This window comes from Melanotaenia boesemani, chromosome 8 (assembly GCF_017639745.1).
Source record: "Melanotaenia boesemani isolate fMelBoe1 chromosome 8, fMelBoe1.pri, whole genome shotgun sequence".
NCBI lineage: Eukaryota > Metazoa > Chordata > Actinopteri > Atheriniformes > Melanotaeniidae > Melanotaenia > Melanotaenia boesemani.
The window spans coordinates 15,101,141-15,122,654 of record NC_055689.1 but is presented as its reverse complement, the minus strand read 5'-3'; the positions used below and the strand labels follow the sequence as shown (position 1 = coordinate 15,122,654).

Below are 21,514 nucleotides of genomic sequence, written 5' to 3'. Positions count from 1 at the left end.
GTGAGCTCTGCTTTCACACTAGTGATGTGCTAAAGTCAACGCATACTTTTTCACCAGTGCATCATGAGGGCTTCTGTCTAGTTTCATTTTCTTCCAACTGTTTTGTGGGTTTTCCCCCAAGAAACGGCAGCCCCTGCCCCTGTCCCCCCAAAACTACCCCCTGCACGGCAGTGAAGTGAACGGAGCTCATCCTGCTGGCTTCCATTCTGGCTCCAGCAGCTTTGGAGTCCCCAGCCACACACCCCCTATTGCTGGCACTGAAACTGTCATGGGTAAATCCTTGAATGTGTACTTTTTACTTAATTACATATATTGTTTATGTTTTCAAATGCCATAATATAATGTAACTGTAATATTAATTTAATTTTTTGTTTTCCATTCATAAAGCAAATCGGGCTGCAGTACCTGGAAGTTCAGGTGATGAGATTGGAAAAGCCCTGGCATCTGTGAGTATTTAAAATATGCAGTTGTAGGCCAGTAATCTTGTTCTTATTTTGACACAAGGTTGTAAATGTTTTTGCCTATGTTGCTGATTTGTTATAATTATTAAGGGATAAGTTGCATCATTAGATTAAAAATTAGACATTCTGTGTCCAGATCTATCCTTCAGACCCCAACAGTAACACTTTCCCTCCATCTCCGTCTACTCTCTCTGGCTCTCCTCAGGCTGTGTCAGGTGAGTGAATGACTCCTGTAATTTTTTCGAGGCCTGGTGGTTGGATAGCTTTTAAGTCGTCTTGTTTGTTTGTCGTCTGTTCTGTGTCTTCTTCAGAGTAGATTTTTTTTCCCAGCCTGAATGTGTTGGAGTGAGAATGAAGGCATATAACATTCCAAACTTTTCTTTTAGTATTTTCATAAGTCTTACCTTTCTTGTGTTCATTTATGATCCATATCAATGTTATTTGTCATGTTTATCACTTACAGTACATTACATGAATAACTGATTAGCATCCGGTGTTTATCTTGCCACACTTTAGATCCACTTGATAAGGAATGCTCTAAAATGTCTGTCCAGTTAGAAACGGATAAATTAAATCTTAGATTATAAGCCAAAAAACAGACAAGAGTCTCTTTTCTTTGACTGAAAGCAAGTTATCTGTGCCAATGAGTTCATTTTGATGGCTTTGTGCTCAGACTGTGTAAATATAGCACCTGCTTTAAATTAGCAGGCAAGCCTATCTTGATATTTAGGTCATCTAATCTGGCAGCAGGTTCTTTTTTACTAAGATTTTGTTAAGGGGGGGACATTCATAAAATGTTTTAATATTTTTTTTTTTCAATGACAGGCTTTAAACATTGTGACACTAACACCCAGCTACAGCATAACCCTCACTTGATCTTTCACATACAGTCTCACACACCACCCTAAGATAACTTATAAGAGAGGAAGGGAAAAGATAGAAAATTAAAGGAGGGTGGGGTCACTTCCCTATTTGAGTCCATGCATGAGCTGGTTACACACTTCATACATCTGATACTTCTGTTACAGAAAGATTGGATGAATAACAAAGTTGTGAAACAAGTTTATGTAAAATCATGAAATAGTTGTCTTTGCAAATTTAGATGAGATTTGGTCGTAGAATTTTATGTTCATTATTCTACAAATGCAGGGATTTGTTTTCATAAATGATGCTGAGGAACAGTTTAAAAGGTGCTTGTGAAATTGTTTGGATTGAAGTTGCTTTAAGAAGAAAACTATTCATTAAATCGTTTTATAAATTGATGTTACACAAAATGCAGTAAAGAAGTCAACTCAATAAAATAACCTACATGATTAACCTCTCTGGAAAATGGCTTTAATTATTCAGTTTTTAAAAGTAATTTAGCCAGGTCTGTCTGGAATTTCATGTCATGTAATCCCAGAATCACTCCAGAGATGATGGCTGTGTGAGTTCCATCTGTAGCAGGGATTCTTGTTCTTCAGGTTACTGAAGATATTTGTTTGGAATCGTTTTCATGCTGCACAGTTTGGGAATGACTGCTGCTAATATGCAGTTCTACAGATATGCAGCTCTAAGAACTTGCTCCATCCTTCACTGTTGCGTGCAGACGCTCATGCTTGTAGCACTTGTCAGCTCTTTGGCAAGCTAGCTGCCTTCTGTTGAAACCAAGTATCAGTTTTTTTTTCATTATTTTTGACTTGTCGGACCAAAGCACCTGCTGTCAGCTTGGCTTTGTACCCACATCAGAAGAAGAGCTTTTTGATGTCTGTAAAGACCTTCTAACCAGATTTCTCCAGACTGTAGGTGGGTGTACCAGGGTCTTACTGGTCTCTCCATCAGCTTTGAGCTGATGGCAATGCACCATGTTGTTGGATTTTGAATGGGCTTAAGTTTTATTTGTCTTTTGTCTGCGTAGTTTTCTTGACCCGCCCCTACAGTCCTCAACTTTGCAAGTTTCTTTTTACCTCTGCAGAGGGGATTGGACAGCAGTTTCTGCCTGTGACAGACCTTGTTACAATTTGACCAATATATTTATTTTTTCTTCTGTGCTCAGTCTTAGTGTGGTGAGATTTTTATATATATATATAAAATAAAACCACTTCTAAAACCTCAATCTGTTAATATCAGTATCTCCTGTTAGCTGTAAGAACCTTTGTGCCATTGTTGCGCTGACCTGTATGCATTAAAGTGAAAACTGTTGTCGAAAAATTGTAATATCTTAACACAAACTCAAATATGTAAACTCATAATAGTCAGCACAATGCAGCAAAGCATGAAACCTGTATGAACACATCATTTTTCTACATGAGGCTAGTCTTGTCAAAACAGTTGTACATTTTGTGTATCTTGTACACATTCCTGTGTAGCCTTTCACAAATGAAGAGTTTAGATTGCTACTCGGAGGATGCATGCTAAAAGTCCTGAGTTTCATCAATCACTTGTTTAAAAAAGCGGACATGAATAGTTGGTCATTACCAGTATTAATCTCTTTTACTAATCTAATATTCTATAAACAAAAAAAAAGTTGGCATAAACATATTATCTTCCTTTTTCTGCAAGGTTCTGCATCCCAGTGGACTCGGTCCTCTGGCCAGGCCACACCTTCACCAAACTATGATGATGGAGTTCAGTCCATGGTGAGTCAGTCTGTAGATTATTTCTATCTCATATATCAAAGATCAGTCATTTAATCATTTATGCATCACCACATGTCTTATCCATGTTACTTCATACCACATAGCAGAGTAAAATGGAGGACCGGCTAGATGAAGCCATCAATGTTCTTCAGCGACATGCCAGTGAACAGGGAGGACCTGGACTTACTGAAATTAACAGTCTGCTGTCAGCTGGTTTAGGCCTACCTCCAGGTTTCAGCAGTGCAGCACTTGGACTGGTCAGTCGCCTGCCAGGACTGGTGAGGGTTATGAAAATGTGATAGGAAAGTTGTCCACAAAGGACTGTAATGAAAATTAAAAATATTAAAACTTAACAGTTACAGTGTTTTGCACATTTAGCAGCTTTCATGCCAACATAAATTGCTGTTTTGTAGGTGTCCACCCACCATGAGGACTCTGCTAGTCTGCCCTCTAGTGGAGGACTTTTGCATCACAGCTCTGCAGCTGCACACTCAGGTTCTCAGCCTGAAGGCTTTACAGGTGTGATTTTTTGTTTGCGATGTTAATCAGAATATATGTAATTTGTCACTTTAGGACTGTTAAATATTTTGATATTTTCTCAATAACCCTGTATAGCCCTGCCTGGCAGCCTGAATCGTTCCGGTGGTGCTACTATCAAACGGGAGGAGAAGGAGGACGACGAGAACTGCTCCATTACAGACAAGTCAGATGACGAGAAAAAAGACATGAAGCCCCACCTTCGAACAAGGTGTCCAAAATCTTTTGAATTTTTTTTTTTTTTTTTTTTTTTTTTGTCAATAAATGGAGTCAGTCATCTTCTAATGTAAATCAGCAGTATTACAATATACTTAGCATGAACCATCTATACACCCTTTCATGTACTGGATTTCTTTTTAATTATATTTCATTCAATTGTTTTCCCTTAAACATGGAAAGTGGTATACAAGTAAAATGATAATGGTGATAATTGCTCTAATGTTATCACTTCATAAAGTGAATAAAACATTAGTGTATGTCATGTACCTTAAAAAGGTAAATCTGGAAGTGAAGATTATAATGGGAACTGACATCTAATTATCTGAATTAATTTGAATTAAATATTAAATTATAATGTTTCAGAAATGTGTTTTAGTTCAAAAATAAATTTCTAGGATAACTCACTTAGTTTTTTAATAAATAATCATGCTAATCCAACCAATCTTCTAGTTCTTCCAGTGTGATATAAATGCTTTTATTAAAGACTTTGATCAGCTGTTTCAGTTCCTGTTAAGTCCAATGATTTGATTTTTTCTGGTCTTTTTTGACCTGAAAAGGGCAGGTTGTTTGTAACCGGCTTCAATACTGATACGCTCATGTTTTTAAAATGATTTTCATTACATTAGATTACTCAAGAGTGTTGACGTTAATTAGGAAACTGTGATACTATTACAAGTGAACTATACCCATATTGTTGTTTCCTTCCGTCCTCATCTGCCATGAACTCCCCTAGTCTGGATGATGAGGATGATGAAGATCTACCAATGGAATTTAAGGCTGAGCGAGAGAAAGTGCGGAGGTTGGCAAACAACGCCCGCGAACGGCTGCGTGTGCGGGACATCAACGAAGCTTTTAAAGAGCTGGGCCGCATGTGTCAGCTCCATCTGAGCAATGAGAAACCACAAACCAAATTGATCATACTGCAACAGGCCGTTAATGTTATACTCAACCTGGAGCAACAAGTTCGAGGTCAGTGGGTGTCCAGGGAGGAAGGAAGTGGAGGGGAAGGGCCTCTGTACAAAATAAAACTCCCACACAGCTTTGGTTTCCAGATTCTGCCATGTTCACTAATTCTGATGTTAAATATTTCTGAATAACGTGATAAAACACAGTAGTTCAACTGATGTAACTACTGTTTGTCTGTATTGTATAACTACTGTAAAAAAAAGATAATTTTCTTTCTTTCTTTCTTTCTTTCTTCCTTCCTTCTCTTTTCTTTTCTTTTCTTTTTTCTTTTATGAAACAGTCCAAAAGCAAGGACACAATATTGTTAAGCTGTGTGGTAGTTTTAAGGCTAGCCCATTCCCCAGTTTACCCCAAAATGTTCTCATTGTTGAGTAACATGCAGGACTGTGGTGGGTTGGCTCTAATGTTAGTGCTTCACTTGCAGCTTGTTGCCTTTCTACATCTAAAATGCTCACATGTCTGCCTACCTCATCACTGGGCTTTATTAACATCTTTTTCTGCACTCCTTTGCTTTTTTACTGTTGCATCATCATTCATTTGCAAAACAATATATTTGATTTAATTAACATAACATTTTTGTCTGTTTTTATAATATTTTACTCTAATTATACTTAGTACCATGAAAGCAGAGCTGTTTTGTATTTGCACGCTTTCATGTTTTGTCGCAGTGTCTTTGTGCTGCATGTTCCAGCTGTTCAGTATTGACCTTTTTATTTTTCTACCCAGTTTTCTAAAAATTATTTCCATTTCACCATTCCCTTCCCCTGGCCTGTTCATGTTTCCTTTTCAGATGGCAACAGGGATCTACTTCTCCTCACATTCATATAAATACATCTACTGCTGATGTATTTAACACGATGAATGTCAGTCTTGAGTTAGCTTTACCTCTGTGGCTCTTTCTGTGCACTGCATTTGGCAGAGGGTGTTGCTTCCTCTCTCCTATAACTTCTCTCATCCTGATGGACAGATTGCTGTATCCCCTCAACTTCCATCCTGGACCCAAATGACCAAAAGCTATTTTTGTAGGTCAGTTAGTTTTGATGACACGTTGATTCACGATTGTATCTTGATCCAGTCTTGGCTTTAAATCCTAAGTGTTGCGCTTCCTCAACCTCCAACAAAGAAAATATGACACAAAAAGATGACATGCTTGCATTTTAAAAGAACATCTTTGAATATTCATATATTTACACACCTGCGTTCAATCTCCTGGAACACAGCCCTGCTCCATTGAGGTCTTCTTTCGAACTTCCGCTGATCTCTTCTTGGACTCAGAGCTTAAAAGTAGTATCAGACGTTGACATACACAAAGAAAAAATATGTAACAGAGCAAAAATGCTGAAAGGATGAAATGCTAGGTTAAGTGCTGCAGTATGAGCTGAAAGTGCAGTGGCTGTGAGAACATAAAGCCTAGGTTCAGTAAGGGTTGTGATTTGGGTTTGTTAACCAGCCCCTCCAACCCCCACCTCTCGTCCTAGCTGCAGCCTTGTCTCGGTGACCGATGAGAACCTGACTGCTGAGGAGAAGGAGCAGAGGGAGCGTGATCGCCGCCAAGCTAACAACGCTAGGGAGAGAGTGCGTGTTCGTGATATAAATGAAGCCTTCAGAGAACTGGGCAGGATGTGTCAGGTCCACCTGCAGAGCGACAAGGCCCAGACCAAGCTTGTCATCCTTCAACAGGCTGTCCAGGTCATTCTGAGCCTGGAGAAGCAGGTGCGAGGTAGGTCAGCCAGTAAAAGAAGATCTTATACATACAGACAACCAGCCGTCTGTTTATCGTAGCTGAACATAAGTTGACGGTTATTCACCAAGTGGAAAATCTTTTCTTCAACTCTGTTCTTACTGTGGCATCCATTAAGGCTCTCTTTGGCTCTTTCGCTTAAAAATTAAGAAAGGAGAAGAAAAGGAGAAGGTTTGAGGAAGTATATTCCAGCTTTTCTGCCAAATGCTTGCAGTTCTCACCATACTTTTCTTCTGTCTTACTTTTACTTTTTGTTTTTGACCTTTCTTGCCAACTCAGTGCGCCGTATGTTCATACTGTTCAACTGCTTGGTTGTCTTAAAGTTTTTAAAGGCCAAGAGACTGAGGTAACCCCTCAATGGGATTTCTGATTATCTTTTTTTTGTCTTTGTTTTAAGAGCGTAATTTGAATCCAAAGGCTGCCTGCCTGAAGAGAAGAGAGGAGGAGAAGGTTGCAGGTGTGGACCCCCAGATGCAGATAGGTGGAGGTCACCCTGCTCTGGGTGGTGATGAACACAACCCTGTGAGCCATATGTAATTCTCAGGTCAGTCTACAGAGGTTTTACAGTGAGTTTGTGATTCCTGTTTTGATATGATAAACATTTTCATTACTTAATTAGTCTTGTTGTAAAATATTAATCATTTGTTCTTCTTTTTCTTCCAGTCTATCTTGATTTTACAGCCATCAGAACACGTGGCCTTATCTATCATTGTCATACATCTCATTGTGTGTTAATCAGCTTTTGGAAAACACACGCACACACACTTCATTACTGACAAAGCAGGTGGCCACATTCCTGAAGATGAATACAAGTATAAGAAGCACACAAGATACAAAAAGAGAAGATTTATTGATCTTTACTCAAGAACACCTTGAACTGAGGACACTGCTTCTGGAGACAGTGAAAATTGGACATAAGAATGCTCTTATGATCATGTTTTTGTAGAACATTGTAAAAAAATTACACCTTGGGAGCAAAACTTATTTGGATCAAATAACGCTTTTGGATCAATTGCTCGTGTGAGCAAAGTTAGGATTTATATTGTTGAATAGTTATTGGCATTCCCATCAGTAAAAGAGGTCTTACATTCTTTACAAGCTAAGAGGGATGGTTTATATCCTATGATTGAACAAAACCTGTTTAATCATGCCTTAACGGGTCTCCTATATAGTGTTTGGTTTGATTAAAAATTAGTCCTCTCCTGATGGCTAAATTTTGGAGAAATCCAGCCAATTACTTGTCAATCAGAAAACTGACTCCTCTTTTTGAAATGCTGGTATTTCAGGCTGTTTTTCTTTAATTTATTTAAATGGCTGGAAAGGTGCCTCAGTCACTTGCTGACACATGGGTTAACTTGTTACCTGTGGATCTAAGAGTATTGTCTCTTAAAGTCCTGTACATTTGTAATTGTCACTGCCATGCAAGTGGAATGGAAAGACTGCCAGAGAGAGGCCCCCACGGACTCAAACACACAACTCTTCAGGATCCACAGTGAGGTTGAGTCAGAAACCCAGCACTATCTCTGAGGCTGCCTTTGGACTCGAGCATCCTTCACCACTGTAAAGTCAGTTGCTCTCTGCCACGCAGTCCGTGGACTCGATTGCAGCCAGCCTACCCACATCACATCAGACCTGGAGATGCAGTTACAGCATTTTGAACTTATAACCAGAAGTCTCAGAGTAGTTTGTATTGTGGTAAATATTTTTTTTGCTTGTTCACAAATAAAGCATTGAAAGGGAACATAAGTGTTACTGCAATGTTTCCTCTATTGCCATTAGCTCACTTGTTTTGGTTGCTCTGTGTAGAGCATTTGGTGTTTTTGCCCTCCCTTTACCTTATTGAACAATTGTAGAGCCTGTTATAAGGATCTTCCTTTCATGGAATTGATATATCGTTGTTTTTTGTTTGTTTGTTTTTTATATATATATATTATTTTTTTACTTTGTAACATAGGTGTAAGAGTTTTGCTTGTATCATTTGGAACGCCTTTTATCTCCTTTTACATTGTTTAAATGTAAGACAACACCATTTAGATTCCAGGAACAAAGTTTGGATTTTTCTTTGGTGCCAGATGGTTAGAAATGTCTGAAAATGACTAAATGATCTGGCTGTAATGTCACATGTTGTGATATGGGTCTTTTTTTTTTCTTTTTTTTTTTTTACTTTCTGAAGGCAAACATATAAGGCCAGTCGTAATTGGATTGTTCTGGTGTTTGTGACAGAAATGAAAAAGAAATTAAATACTTTTCTTTAGCGCACACCCCTTGCCTCTCCCTAAAATCCATTTAACTGATGAGCTTGTTGATTAGTTTGAGGAAGGGGCAGATGGGGGGGTCTGCACAATCTACAACAAAATTTACTTTATGATGCAAAACATAAAATGAATCAAAAAGGGTGGCCTTGGTCATTTTCATGATATTGGAGGTTTTGATAATGGTTACTCACCAGTGCCTGAATACATCTCTGCTACATGATGGATGATGTTGCATTCAAGGATTTATAGGTTATACCTTCTTGTAATACAGATGTACAAAACATGCATATTTTAGGAACATCTGTCCAATGACGAAATACATGCAGTGATGCTGACCTCTTTGGTGTATGTGTGTCATGAGATGTTGAACATGGTCTACAACTTTATTGCTGAAAATTGTACTTAAAACGTGCCATCTTTTTCATCATCATTTTGTGATATAATTTTGTCCTAGGTTGGCATGTGTATTGAGATATATGTACAGCTTTCTGATATGTCCTTTTCAGCTTTATCATTGTAAGCTGATATTGATATATAACAGTATTTGTCATTTTATCAAATTCTGCCCCTTGGATGAGTTCCAATTCTAATTTTCTTTATCAGTTACTCTAACTTTTCTCTAGAAAATGAGTGTCTGTAATATGGAAAATTGCTACTGAAGACTTACTTCTGTTAATGAATACTTGTCTACAGTAACTTGGTCTCAAAACCAATTTTGTTCTCTGTGAAAGATGACCGGCTACAGCTCTTTGTCTTCTCTCATGCTTGGGGACAATATCTGTAGGTTTTGTCCTCAAAGTGCCTCCAGTTTTCCTATTTTTTATATATATAAAGTAGATATTGAGGACTGTTGTGTATATAACAGTACTGTAGCAATAAATGTGCCATTTGTAATAAGAAACGTGTTGTTCTTTTATGTTTAAATAAAAACTAAGCAGTAAGAGATCCAAGTCACGTTTTAGGATGCATAAAAACACTCTAACTTACTTGGACCACATTTGTGCTTATTATTATTATCCTTAGTACTATCCTTATTATGAGCTTGTAGTTTCTACGAATCGGAAGTGACTTGCGCGCATGCTCAATGCGAGTTTTACGCCGGCGAGACTCGGAAGTTCTTCCCAACGTTTGAATCAGCACGTACTGCGTAAGAAGGGCATATTTAAGCCAAAATGATCGGCAAAGTTATCGGTCACAAATATGCAGCCATCGTCAAATCATGGTGAGGTGATTTTACATCGTTATATAGATTAATAGCGGCCGGAAATTATATGTTTACTGAACAGTCTTGACGTTGTTTGTCCCCCTGATATTAGCTGCTAGCCTAACCGAGGTCATACTAGTAGGGGCATTTTGACTTTAGCCTCTCAGCTAAATTCTGTTTTTAAAATGTCTGAAATGACAACATTTGTGTGATAAGAAGGTGTGTCCGTCTTCCTTTCCTTATTGGTTATACTTCCTCGATCATAAAGCTACATTATGACTTTCTTACCTTATAACATAATGTTATTTTGAGTTAAGCAGCTAGCTAAGTGTACTCGTTGAGGGCTTGTACTGTCATTACATACTGGATACAGATTTAGATATTTATCATTTGGGCTACAGAACTGAAACAATAAAGCAAATTAATGTAATTAGAGGCATTAAATCTCTGACACACACACACACACACACACACACACACATATATATATATATATATATATATATATATATATATATATGCATTCAGCTTCAATGCTCCACATGTCTGAAACAAACTCCCAGAAAACCTCAGATTAGCTGAAGCACCCAGTTTTTGTTCTCTGCTGCATTTCAATAGTTTTTATTTTAAAATGTCCAAATCTGCATCTGTTTCTTTTAAGCTTGAATTCTTAAACTTGATCATGTTTTAATACTGTTGTTAACCAATGTTCTTTTGTTTTCTTTTGTTTTTAATGTTATTATTAGGCTTCTTGTATTCTGAAAAGCACTTTGAATCACCCTGTTGTTGAATTGTCCTATACAAATAAACTTGCCTAAATTCATGATTCAGTTGTATTTTTAACTGTAGCAAGATTTGTTACTGGTTCTTTGTGATAATAATGTTTTAGAAAGGTTACTTGCATTGATATTCATAGACTAGTTGCATTAAGGCTATTCTGACCTTTAAATGTTAGAAAATGACCCAACCATAAATGTTTCCTCTTATCCACAGGGTCCCTACTATGGCAATATGGGGTACAACTGGAGGTGTAGCTCTAGTCTACATGACAGACTGGCGGTTAATTTTGGATTATGTTCCCTACATCAATGGCAAATTCAAGAAGGATGACTAGTGGCAGTCAGGTTGGTCTTAATAAGTAGCAAAGATACAAAAGCAAACGTGAAAACATCATTTGCAAGCATTACCACATGTTACTTTATCTCAGCAATATCCAAAGTATCATTTCTCTGTAAAGGTGGACAAATATCTTCCGATTTGTTGCGAAGACTTTACTAAATTCCATCCTTTTTGGAGAGTTGGAGCATGAGCAAAGAAAGAACAATATTACTATATTTCATACTGTATATAGGGCCTAGCCTGATTTAAGGATGTACTTTTATTGGTATTGTACAACTTAAAACGACTTCTAGCTGTCTTTATCAGTCAGTACTCAGATATAGAACCTAATGACTGCTGAGCAAATGCATTGCACAAATTTCTACTAGTCTGTCACATTTCAGTAGATGCATTGCTCTGCACTAGAAGTTTAATTCAGTGAAACTTTAATATTAAAGTAATCTTGCAGACAGTACGTTCCTTCAAAATAAAATGTTTAAATGTGACTGTAGACCTCCATAAAGACACAGACATCACTTGATGGAAGCTTGCTACATTATTGGGGAAAAAAGCCTTGCCAGCATTATCTGCACAGCATCTCCACATATTAGCATATGCTTTCATCCCCTTTTCCATGTAAGTGTTTTTATTATTTTTGTTTTTGCTTGTGTTTGCTCAGATTGTGTCAGGATGGAAATTATGATGAATAAATTACACGTCATCTAACACAGTCCTGTCATGATGTCCGATGGCCTCAGTTGTGTTTGGATTTAAATCAGTGGCATGTATGTAGTAACCCATCTGAGCTTTCAGAGCTAGACTTAAGTATTTCCAGGAGCTCATTAAGCTCAGTCCATGTAAAATGCTGATTATAAGAAGTGCCCCAAGTTATGAGGTAATTTCCAAGTAATTTGTAGTCCATCATTCTACCCTAAAAAAAGGAGTATTTACAAGTCGAAAACACTTGTGACATCTTTCAGTTTTCCCAAGAGTGGATGACTTAAAGTTCATCCCATGATCAGACCATGCAATATTCTGATAAAATGCAATAAATCCAAATTCTGTATCTCAATTTACAGCTCATGACAGTACAATTAGAAAACCACTAAATAGCTGTGGCTTGTTGGCAAGTGTTGTCAGAGGAAAGTCTCTTCTGGCTAAAAAAAACAAACAACAAAAAAGCTTTGCAAAGTTGCATCTGAACACACCACAAAACCTCTAAAACAATTTCCTTTGGACTGAGGAGACCAAAGTTGGATGTTTTGTCATAATGCACAGTACCACAATTAGTGAAAACAGCAAGTCAATACAAATTCCTCATGCAACTGTTAACCATGTGGTGGGGAGGTCATGATTTGGGTATATTTGGCAGCTGCAAGATCTGGACACCTTGCAGTCACTGAATCGACCACAACTCCTCTTTATACCCAGAGTATCCCAGAGTTAAAACTGAGGCTATCTATCAGAAAAGTTTGAGCAAAATCCAAACTTATGGAAGAGAGAGCAGTGCATAAACATGCACAAACCTCAAAGCACTGCCAAAGCCAAAATTCTTCCACAATGATGGAAGAGACTGAGAACATCATAAAGAAAATTATTGTGTCACGTTAAAGCTTTTTGTACAAACTTTTTAATTGTGGGGTGTTTATAATTTTTCACACTGTATGATTTTACATGTGTTTATTTGAGGTTGTATTTACCTAATTATTTTAAGGTAAATTATTATTTTGCACACTGTGCAAGAAGCAAATGGTTATAACTGCATCCTGTTATGTAATCCTTCAAAACCTCGGTTAATGCTTTACTTAGAGGGTGTTTTAAAACAATCTTGACACATTGTTATACAACATAATAACATAATTTTCTCCTCTCAGGTTGGTGCTATTTTTTTGTTTTCAATACGACGACCTACATCATTAACATGACGTGCTGCAGCCTGTACCTTGCACTGTGGTCCCACTGCATGGAAGGCTACTGGAGCCCATGGTCTTGACCCATCTCAGTTAACATTGAACTGTTCTTCAACGTCCACTGATATTCACTGGGGTGGGGATTTCATTGTCCTCTGCCAGTGAAAACATGAATGAAAGGAAATGGATGGTGTCAAACCTGTAAACAGAATACAGTTCTATTCCTTTCTGCTTAGTCTGGGGATATGTATTTATTTTAATCAAACATCTTCTGTGGGTCAAATTTAATGCCTTCTGTTAAAAAGAGAAGTAAAGTGTTTGACTTCTAATATGGTTGTGTGCTATCATTTGTGAGTCTGTGTTGAGTGATCAAAAATTACTTCTTCAACTTAAATAAAGCTGTATGTAGATCCTTAATTCTGTTCTCAGTGGGGTTCACAGTTTGCATGGACTAGACTGAGTCAGACCAGTGAAAATTTTTTTAATAACTGTACCTTTTCATTTGATAAATGCACCTTAAAAGTTCAAGCAGTTACTGAAAGAATCAAAACACACAAGCGTATGACAGTAACAGATATATAATATGCCCAGAGCTTTGATTTTAGATGGTGAAATAAGTTTTTTTTATTGTGTTGTCCTTTTTAAACAAATTACAAAATGATCAGAAATCTCAGCACAGTCAGCAGAATCTCATGAAAATATATGAATACAAAGTGAATAATAGTCATCCTGAATAAAAATTGTTTAAAATGTCAAGAGCGTTAATAAATTATTATTCAAATAAAATGAAGACTGCTGCACTTATATGGCATGACATCCTACTACCAGTATACCACTGCACTTGTATCAAATGTATGAGTTTAGTCAAATTTAAGTTACAGTATATTAATCCTGAAACAAATTCAAAGATTGAACCATGATTTAAATACTCTAATAAAGTTGTGTTTGCTACACTCTATTCTGTCGCGGTGCAGTGCATAGCCTTTAAGAACTCTGGAGCGTTTTAATCGGACTAGTTGACAATAGTGCGGCGCATGGATTACAGTGATTATTATGCTACTGGTCTGGCGGAGTGATCTACAGTTATAAAGGTCCTGACAGCGGGCATCGACAGCTAACGAGAACGTGTAAATTCATGACGAGAATAACAAGGATATAGCGGTCTTCTTATCTTTTTTTATCACCCAAAATCGTTAGCAAACGAAGCGAGACAATCGGGACCATGGAGAGAAAAAGGTGAGACTTCCAAATGCGAGGTTGCAGAAGTTGGTTAAGCGACGAGGAAATGCACGCATGCATGCATCAATTTTGTAGTTAAGAAACTCATCAGCAATTAAATAAGGTTGATTTATTAATTTTATACTATTGCTGTTGTAGTTAAAAGTTTTCGGACGCTTCGACTGCACTACTTAAGTTAGCAAGCAGCTATGAATAATATTACTTTATATGGAAGTTTTTGGGACATTGATGTTCAGACGCTGCTAGCTTGATTAGCTAGCTAACTTTCATTGTTTACACACGCTTGATTTGAAGCGCGCAGGGCCCGGTGTCACATCGAATTCTGTGACCCATCAAATCCCGTGACCTGGTGGGCGGCAGTTCAACTTGGAAGTTCTCGTCATACATGTTAAAAATGCATTTTAAAAATACAATCTTTTAATTAAGACATCAAATAGCAATACGTGGGATTTGTGTGGTTTCAGATTATGTGACATTAAAAGGCAGAATGGTTAATAAAAGGGGTTAACCAAATAGTTGATGAGTTGATACTTCTTTACAAAGTTGTACGCCAGAGTTTCTGTCATAGCTATGAACGTTGACATGAACTTTTATGTAATATATAACTAGCCTAGCATATGTAACGATATCCGAGTAACATTTCTGTATACACTTACTAAATAAAGTATGACACAAGTTCAAGAAAAAATGTTCACTTAGAAACTTATTGCTCACAAATTACATATTAATTTTTGAACCGGTGAGTGAACTTTCTGCCACTTTCTTGTTCTTTTTTTCCTCCGACTGCAAGGCTGTAACCAGGAAGCTTGACAAACATTAGAAAGGTTCACGGAGTCATACTACCTGTAGCCTAATAACATTGTAAAGCTAGCACGTGTGGGAAAGCGGTTGACTTGTCAGTGTAGATGATGGGGCAGGAAGATCTATACTTGTGGATCTTAAAAAAAAACAAAAAAACAGTGCGCACAAACAATAAAAAAAAAAGAAGTTTTACTACTATAGTAAAGCTCATTCTCATCTTCTCAAGAGGGTCATACACATGAATACCTGAGGATCTTTGTGGATTTTAAATAGTAAGGCCTCAGTTGTTAAATATATAACTTTTGTGTGAAATTTACTCAGGTTATTTTTTTATCTCAGCTATATGCACTGGTGATAATGTTGCTGTTCTCTTTATAGTCTGCCTGTTAAGCGCATTTTCAACAAGCCCCAGATATTACGCAGCGACCCTCGCATTGATGTGAATTTCAGCCACTCCCAGACCGGACGCTCCCTCCAGACCAAAATGCAGCGCAGCAGGCACAAGCATCTCTATGACACCAACCATCAGATCAGGGTGAGATGGAGTCTGAGTTTGAGTGTTTGGGCATCACCATCGGCATTATGCTTTCTAGTTATTTGTGGTCACTGTGAAATTACTACACAAGGTAGTGGTACCCATGGAATAAGTTATTATCTCTTTTACGTTTTCATAAATCTTGCACTTAAACTGCATTTGTTATTGTGTACAACATTTAAAAATATTTACAATTTAATTGATGGGACATTGTGGGCATGTTGTGTGTGTGTGTGTGTGCGTGTTTTTTTTTTTTTTGTTGTTGTTTTTTTTTTTACATGCCACGTAGGCTAGATCCATTTTTCTCAAGCATTTTCAGTAAATCTGCCCAGGTTCTTTTACATTGATAAGAACCTGACAAACAAAGAAAATAAAAGTTCTTAACATTGAGTATAACTATGTAGCTGAGCTTTAATCAGATTATGAAGCCTTCCTTCACATTTTGAATTTCTCACATGCGTTCTGGCACAGTCATTAAAATGTCATGAGACTTAAACAGTGGTCACACAGTGTTTGCTATTAAGCTGCGACTAACGCATCACCCTGGAAGAATGTGTCTGAATCAAATACTTGTTTGCTCATTTGCTATGGCTTACATTATAATTAATATTTATAGTTTATCTTGTGCATGTGCTCAACATAAGTATAGCTGGACAATATTCCATTTTTAACTCCAAAGAGTAAATTTTAGCATTATAACTGATTAGCTACTGATAATTGTAATGGACTGCATTGTATACTGTTACTAGTAAACCTTCCCTTCACATATCTGTTTATGATTGACCGTTGACTGCATTACAGGGGATGTCTTGTAAATATGACATAATATAGTTTTTTTTTTCTCTATTAAGCTTAAGAACAGATTTTTTTTTTTCCTTTAAAGCTTTTTTTATCATCATAATAGTCTTATCAGTGTAATCTTTTAGTAGCAGTCTCACATTATCTAGAGTTAAATAACAGATTCAACAGTAATTCCAAGTTGGAATAACACCAAGAATAAAGCAGGATTTCAAACGCTGTGACCTGTCCATGGACTTCTCACAAATGTCTCAGAAATGGTAGAAAACCGATTAGAGTTGGTTTTAATTTTTGACCCAGTTGTTCATGAAGTTGTTTGTTTTGCAGGTCAAGCCTGATTTAAACACAACACTACCAGTTCGACAGACTGCGTCCATTTTCAAACAACCAGTGACCAAGGTAACAAATCACCCCAACAACAAGGTGAAGACAGATCCTCAGAAGGCTGTGGACCAACCAAAACAAGTAAGTCGGAGGGCAAAGAGAAATATATCACTTCCTCCCTGTCATAAGGATGCTTTTTTTTAACTTCATCAGTAAAATAGACAGCATTTAGGTCATTTCCACACAGCTGTGGTCACCCTTGTGTTTGGCTGGCCATTTTTAGAATATGCTGGTAATTTGATTCAGTTTAAATACATGAACATACTGTATCAACTTAAAAGATGACATATAATTTGGGGGGAAACTGCACCCAAAAATGTAACCGTGATTCTTTAGTGTGTTTTTCTTCCATTGTTAGCTGTTCTGGGAGCGAAAGCTGAGTGGGTTAAATGCGTTTGATATCGCAGAGGAGCTGGTGAAAACTATGGATCTTCCCAAAGGCTTACAGGGTGAGGATAACTTGGATTATGGCTACCAGGTATAAAACCCCCAAAAACCGAGGCACTGTGTAAATATATAATTAAACTAAAAAAAGCAAACATTTTCTTTCTTTTTTTTAAATTAATGAATGAATTAATTTTTTAAAGATTTTACACAGCTTCCTAACTTGTTTGGAACTGGGGTTATAGTACAAAGTGAGAATTATTTTTTTTCAGCATATTGCCCATGTTTCTTTCTGTAGGTGTTGGGCCTACATCTTCAGACAAAACGTTGCTCTCTGCCATCGCGAGTGCCCTGCACACTAGCCATGTACCCATCACTGGGCAGCTCACCGCCGCAGTGGAAAAAAATCCTGGAGTCTGGCTCAACACGGCACAGCCTCTGTGCAAAGCCTTTGTAGTGACTGATGATGACATCAGGTAGGATTAATTAGTGTATAATGTATAACCTGTAATAATATGAAGCTAATGTTGGTGGTTTCAGCTTGAGTTGATGTGAAATTAATGACTGCCTTTTTAAGGTGTCCAAGTTCTCAAATGTGAATGCTGTGATGTCTGAAAGAAAACTTCATAGTCGTACATGCACTCAAGAGTTAGTGTTACGGTGCAGGAGACTGAGTAGAATGGTTTAGTTTTTTGTACTCACTTAAACTCCTGACACTTTGAGCTCTTAACTGAGCTACAAAGCTGACATTATATTTTACTGTAAGGATGGAAACTGAGAATCAGTTCTAGCTGAGAGGAGGCTCCAAATTATTTCATCCATCTAAATCCGGTTGCTCTGAACTTCATAGTATGTTTTTATGAAAACTGACATTAAACTACATCATCACTGTTGAAAATCAAGGAGTCATGGCAAAAGGGAAGCGATGGTTTCTTACCAAAAAATATAATAATCTTAATTTTTTAAAAAAACAAACAGTAGGAGTAGTGATGATTATTATGCCTGTTATGTAGAAGTTGTAGTATGCCAACAACTCCTCCCTCTACCATGTTAGACGAAAGCTCCTTCCCACTGGTCAAGAAACCTGCTAACTCCCACTAACATCTGTCTTGTGAGTGCCATGAGGTGGTCTTTAATCAGCATTCAGTTCCAGGCCCACTCACTTTGCAGTAATCAAAATATTAATCTGCTCCATGTCTGATGAGCATTAATGGGAGCAAAACACATGTTTACACTTCTTAATCTTCAATGAGATGCTGCGCTGAGGGCTGCAGAAATGGATACAAGTGGCTTTTTTCTTCACTAAAGCAAGTTTTACTGACCATAGGTTCTTACATGGAAGCTCCAAAATGACAGCAATGATTTGATGACTAAAAAGATTCAATTATTAGTTTTTACTTTTCTGCAAGACAGCTGACAGCTTATTTTCTGCTCCAGTGTGTAAGCTGACTCCTGCAGCCCAGTCAGAAAATATAAACTTGTCCATTTATCTCAGACTGTTGTTATTATCATCAACCGTGGTCCAACACAGCCAGCAGGATACAGTGTAGTGCTGTGTCTCAAGTTGTTGCTTATGGGCTCATTCACAGGAAAGCGGTGGTCTCTGCACTCTAAGGATAAACGTGATACTAAAGCCAATGGAAACTAATTTTATTGGCATGTTGAAGCAAGTCTATCTATCTCTGTTTTATGTCATGTGGGGGGAAAGATAAGTTGTACATATGTTACCTCATGCCATCGTTTTCAGCTGATGACTTTTGCCAGCTTGTAAATCTGTAGCTTTTGTTCCATCCTGTTCAGTAATCAGGTGTTCATATAAAGATTATGAGCAATTTACTCTAACGTCATTGGCAGTTTTGGCTTTAGAGCTGCCAAGTCAGGCATTCATATATCAGTAACGCAGAACTGTTTCAAGCTGGCTGTTGGATAGCTGCACATTGCTGAATGTTCCCAAATGTAACACTGAGGCTGTTGATAGAGTTAACAGCTTCACTATATTAATCTTGTGTTTACTATATACCTACTTAACTCCTGGTGCACTTCAGTGTGTTTTTGTGACTTATGTGAACTGCAATTTCCCATCTTCAGCTTAATTATAGACTGAGGTTATATTTGGTTCATTTGGGGTTCTTCCAGTTTTTCCTGTGCAGAAGTTGGCAGTGAACCCAGTTTGCTTGTACTCAAAGTATAGAATTGTCAGTAAAGCAGTGTAAATAAAAATAGACTTTTAATAGTAGTTACTGAGCTCACGGGGCATCATGTCTGAAAAGTAACTTATTAAACTATTCAGTCCAAGTATTTTTGCAACTTTGGTTGTAGTTACTCCATGCATACATGGGGAAAACAAGCAAACTCCACCCAGGAAGACCCCACCTGAGGTTCAGTCCTGGAACCTTGCTGTGAGATAAGTGCTAAGCACATCACCAACATGCAGCCTCTCCTCATGTCAAAAAATCTTCAGATGATGCATCCACATTAAAATGATGTGCTCTGCCCTGCAGAACACTTGCCCCATTTACAAGTTATGGTCATCATAAATTTGTTAGTACAATTAAAATAATGGATCTAATTGTCATGTTGGAAATGTACGTCACCCCTGCCCCTCCATAGTTCCATGTTGGTCATTGATTCATTATAAGTGTATTACAGAAAGCAAACAAATAAACCAAAAAAAGTATATATATGACTGCATTGATTGTGTAAGAGCAGTTATTATTGTAAACGGTGATTACCCTGGATTTACTAGACTGATTGTCAAATATCTACTCGAATGTCCTCTTGAGCTCAATCAATGGATTAAAATATACTGCCTGTCCAACTCTGGTCCTCGTGAGCTACTGTCCTGCAGGTTTTGGATTCTACCCTGATGAACACACCTGACTCAAATCACTGGGTCATTAACAGGCTTGTGCAGAGGTGTGTTGTAGTAGGAGACATTTAAAATCTGCAGGACAGTAGCTCACGAGGACCGGAGTTGGAGACCCCTGTTTTAGATATATATGTAATTTTTAGTCCTTTTTTCTGCAGATGTTAAAAGACAATAGGTTTTGGCTTCTTAGTAGTGATGCGCTTGTCATTACGTCTAATCCTTGTCCTTGTATCTACCTCTTAGGAAGCAGGAGGACCTGGTGCAGAATGTGAGAAGACGGCTGGAGGAAGCCCTGATGGCTGACTCGCTGGCTCATATAGAGGCTTCCTCTGCAGATGGAACAGTTGACAAAGTCGAGGAGAAAGTTGAGTCCGTGGACAAGGAAGAATTATAGCCCAGGTACACACATACACAGCGTCAACTCCAGCATAGCAAAATTTCTCTGATTCATCCAATGCAACTCAGTCTTACAATGATGTGAACTTAAACAATCTTAATAGTAAAACTCTTTATCATCTCTCCCACAGGTTTGATGGGCATGAAGTTTGCTGTTAAAGTTCCTTTTTTTTCAGATATTAAAAAAAAAAAGTCTCCATGCTGAACTGTATACACTTAAACTGAAACAGACTTTAAATGCAGACATTGTGCTGCAGACTTTGCTCACATTAACAAAGACTTTTGTCTTTATTGTTGTTTTTTTTCCCCCCATTACAAGTGGCAGTGTAGCCCTAAAAGGGTGCTTTGAGTTTCAGTTTTCATTTTACCTCTACTAATGGATGGCAGCTGTGGATGGTGCTCAATACAGTGCAGTGTTACATTTAACTAACAGCTGTTCTAGCTCGATGCTGAAGACACAAACCTTATGTATGTGAATTTTGTGATGTTTAAGTTGGTTCTAAAAAGTGTGTATATTTTTAACTGTTCTCCAAGAACATGTTTATTTGTATTTCACTGACACTGCAGGTAGTTTGTTACACAGTTTGTTTGGAAGCCAGGAAAAAGAAAATAAAACTGCAGTATTTCTTTTGTATAAGCACACAGCACTCTGTGGCTGTGAATAACCAAACATTTAATAATTTTACATTTAGTCATTTTTTTCTTGCAATAATCTTGAGTTTACACAGTTTGAGTCATGGTGCTTGTGTATGAAAATAATAAAAAATAAAGAAAAACATTTTGTTTTGCCAATTACACTAGAGTTTGGACAGTTACAGTTAAGATATGTATCCTGAGACGACAACACACAATCCTGGTGTACTGTACATCAATTATAAAACTATGTCTGTGTACTACTTTCATTGTCAAATAAATGCAACTCCTTTATGATTTATGGTGAAGAATAGTTTTCTTTTCATAATGGTTTATAATCTTACTTTGAACAAGGTTAACCTTTAGACTACAGCATGCAGATTGACTGAATTAAAAAGAAAACTTCCAAAGGTGATAACTCTTTTGAACTAATTTGACCAATGATTAACTGGTCAGAAGCCTGAAA

General features: G+C 37.4%; 3 protein-coding genes across 13 annotated transcripts in view; all 3 read left to right on the top strand.

The window, feature by feature from the left end:
- Window positions 1–8,775, top strand: part of tcf3a (transcription factor 3a) — a 30,907-nt gene extending 22,132 nt beyond the window's left edge. For 3 of the 10 annotated variants that reach the window (XM_041992397.1, XM_041992395.1, XM_041992393.1), the window contains 11 exons: window positions 122–272; window positions 388–446; window positions 598–676; window positions 3,003–3,079; window positions 3,184–3,357; window positions 3,493–3,598; window positions 3,695–3,827; window positions 4,569–4,634; window positions 6,280–6,521; window positions 6,940–7,086; window positions 7,206–8,775. In XM_041992397.1, coding sequence (XP_041848331.1) covers window positions 122–272; window positions 388–446; window positions 598–676; window positions 3,003–3,079; window positions 3,184–3,357; window positions 3,493–3,598; window positions 3,695–3,827; window positions 4,569–4,634; window positions 6,280–6,521; window positions 6,940–7,079 — 1,227 coding nt within the window. In that variant the 3' untranslated portion in view covers window positions 7,080–7,086; window positions 7,206–8,775. Of the gene's footprint in view, window positions 1–121; window positions 273–387; window positions 447–597; window positions 677–3,002; window positions 3,080–3,183; window positions 3,358–3,492; window positions 3,599–3,694; window positions 3,828–4,568; window positions 4,805–6,279; window positions 6,522–6,939; window positions 7,087–7,205 lie in introns of those variants that run through there. The other 7 variants (XM_041992401.1, XM_041992399.1, XM_041992394.1 and 4 more) reach the window with 7 other exon arrangements.
- A 1,110-nt stretch (window positions 8,776–9,885) lies between these two features.
- LOC121645240 (cytochrome b-c1 complex subunit 10) lies at window positions 9,886–13,338 on the top strand. 2 transcript variants are annotated; one of them, XM_041993629.1, is made up of 3 exons: window positions 9,886–10,019; window positions 10,995–11,125; window positions 12,999–13,338. In XM_041993629.1, the coding sequence occupies exons 1-2, from the start codon at window positions 9,970–9,972 to the stop codon at window positions 11,113–11,115; spliced, it is 171 nt and encodes a 56-aa protein (XP_041849563.1). In that variant the 5' UTR covers window positions 9,886–9,969; the 3' UTR covers window positions 11,116–11,125; window positions 12,999–13,338. The 2 variants fall into 2 exon arrangements, with proteins under 2 accessions (XP_041849563.1, XP_041849562.1); XM_041993628.1 differs by having other exon boundaries at window positions 9,892–10,019; window positions 12,974–13,338.
- A 750-nt stretch (window positions 13,339–14,088) lies between these two features.
- Window positions 14,089–21,345, top strand: mbd3a (methyl-CpG binding domain protein 3a). Its single transcript, XM_041993061.1, has 7 exons — window positions 14,089–14,245; window positions 15,428–15,584; window positions 16,710–16,847; window positions 17,125–17,215; window positions 17,449–17,626; window positions 20,263–20,418; window positions 20,547–21,345. Exons 1-6 carry the CDS (start codon window positions 14,232–14,234, stop codon window positions 20,411–20,413), a joined length of 729 nt encoding a protein of 242 aa, XP_041848995.1. The 5' UTR covers window positions 14,089–14,231; the 3' UTR covers window positions 20,414–20,418; window positions 20,547–21,345.
- The last annotated feature ends 169 nt before the right edge of the window (window positions 21,346–21,514 follow it).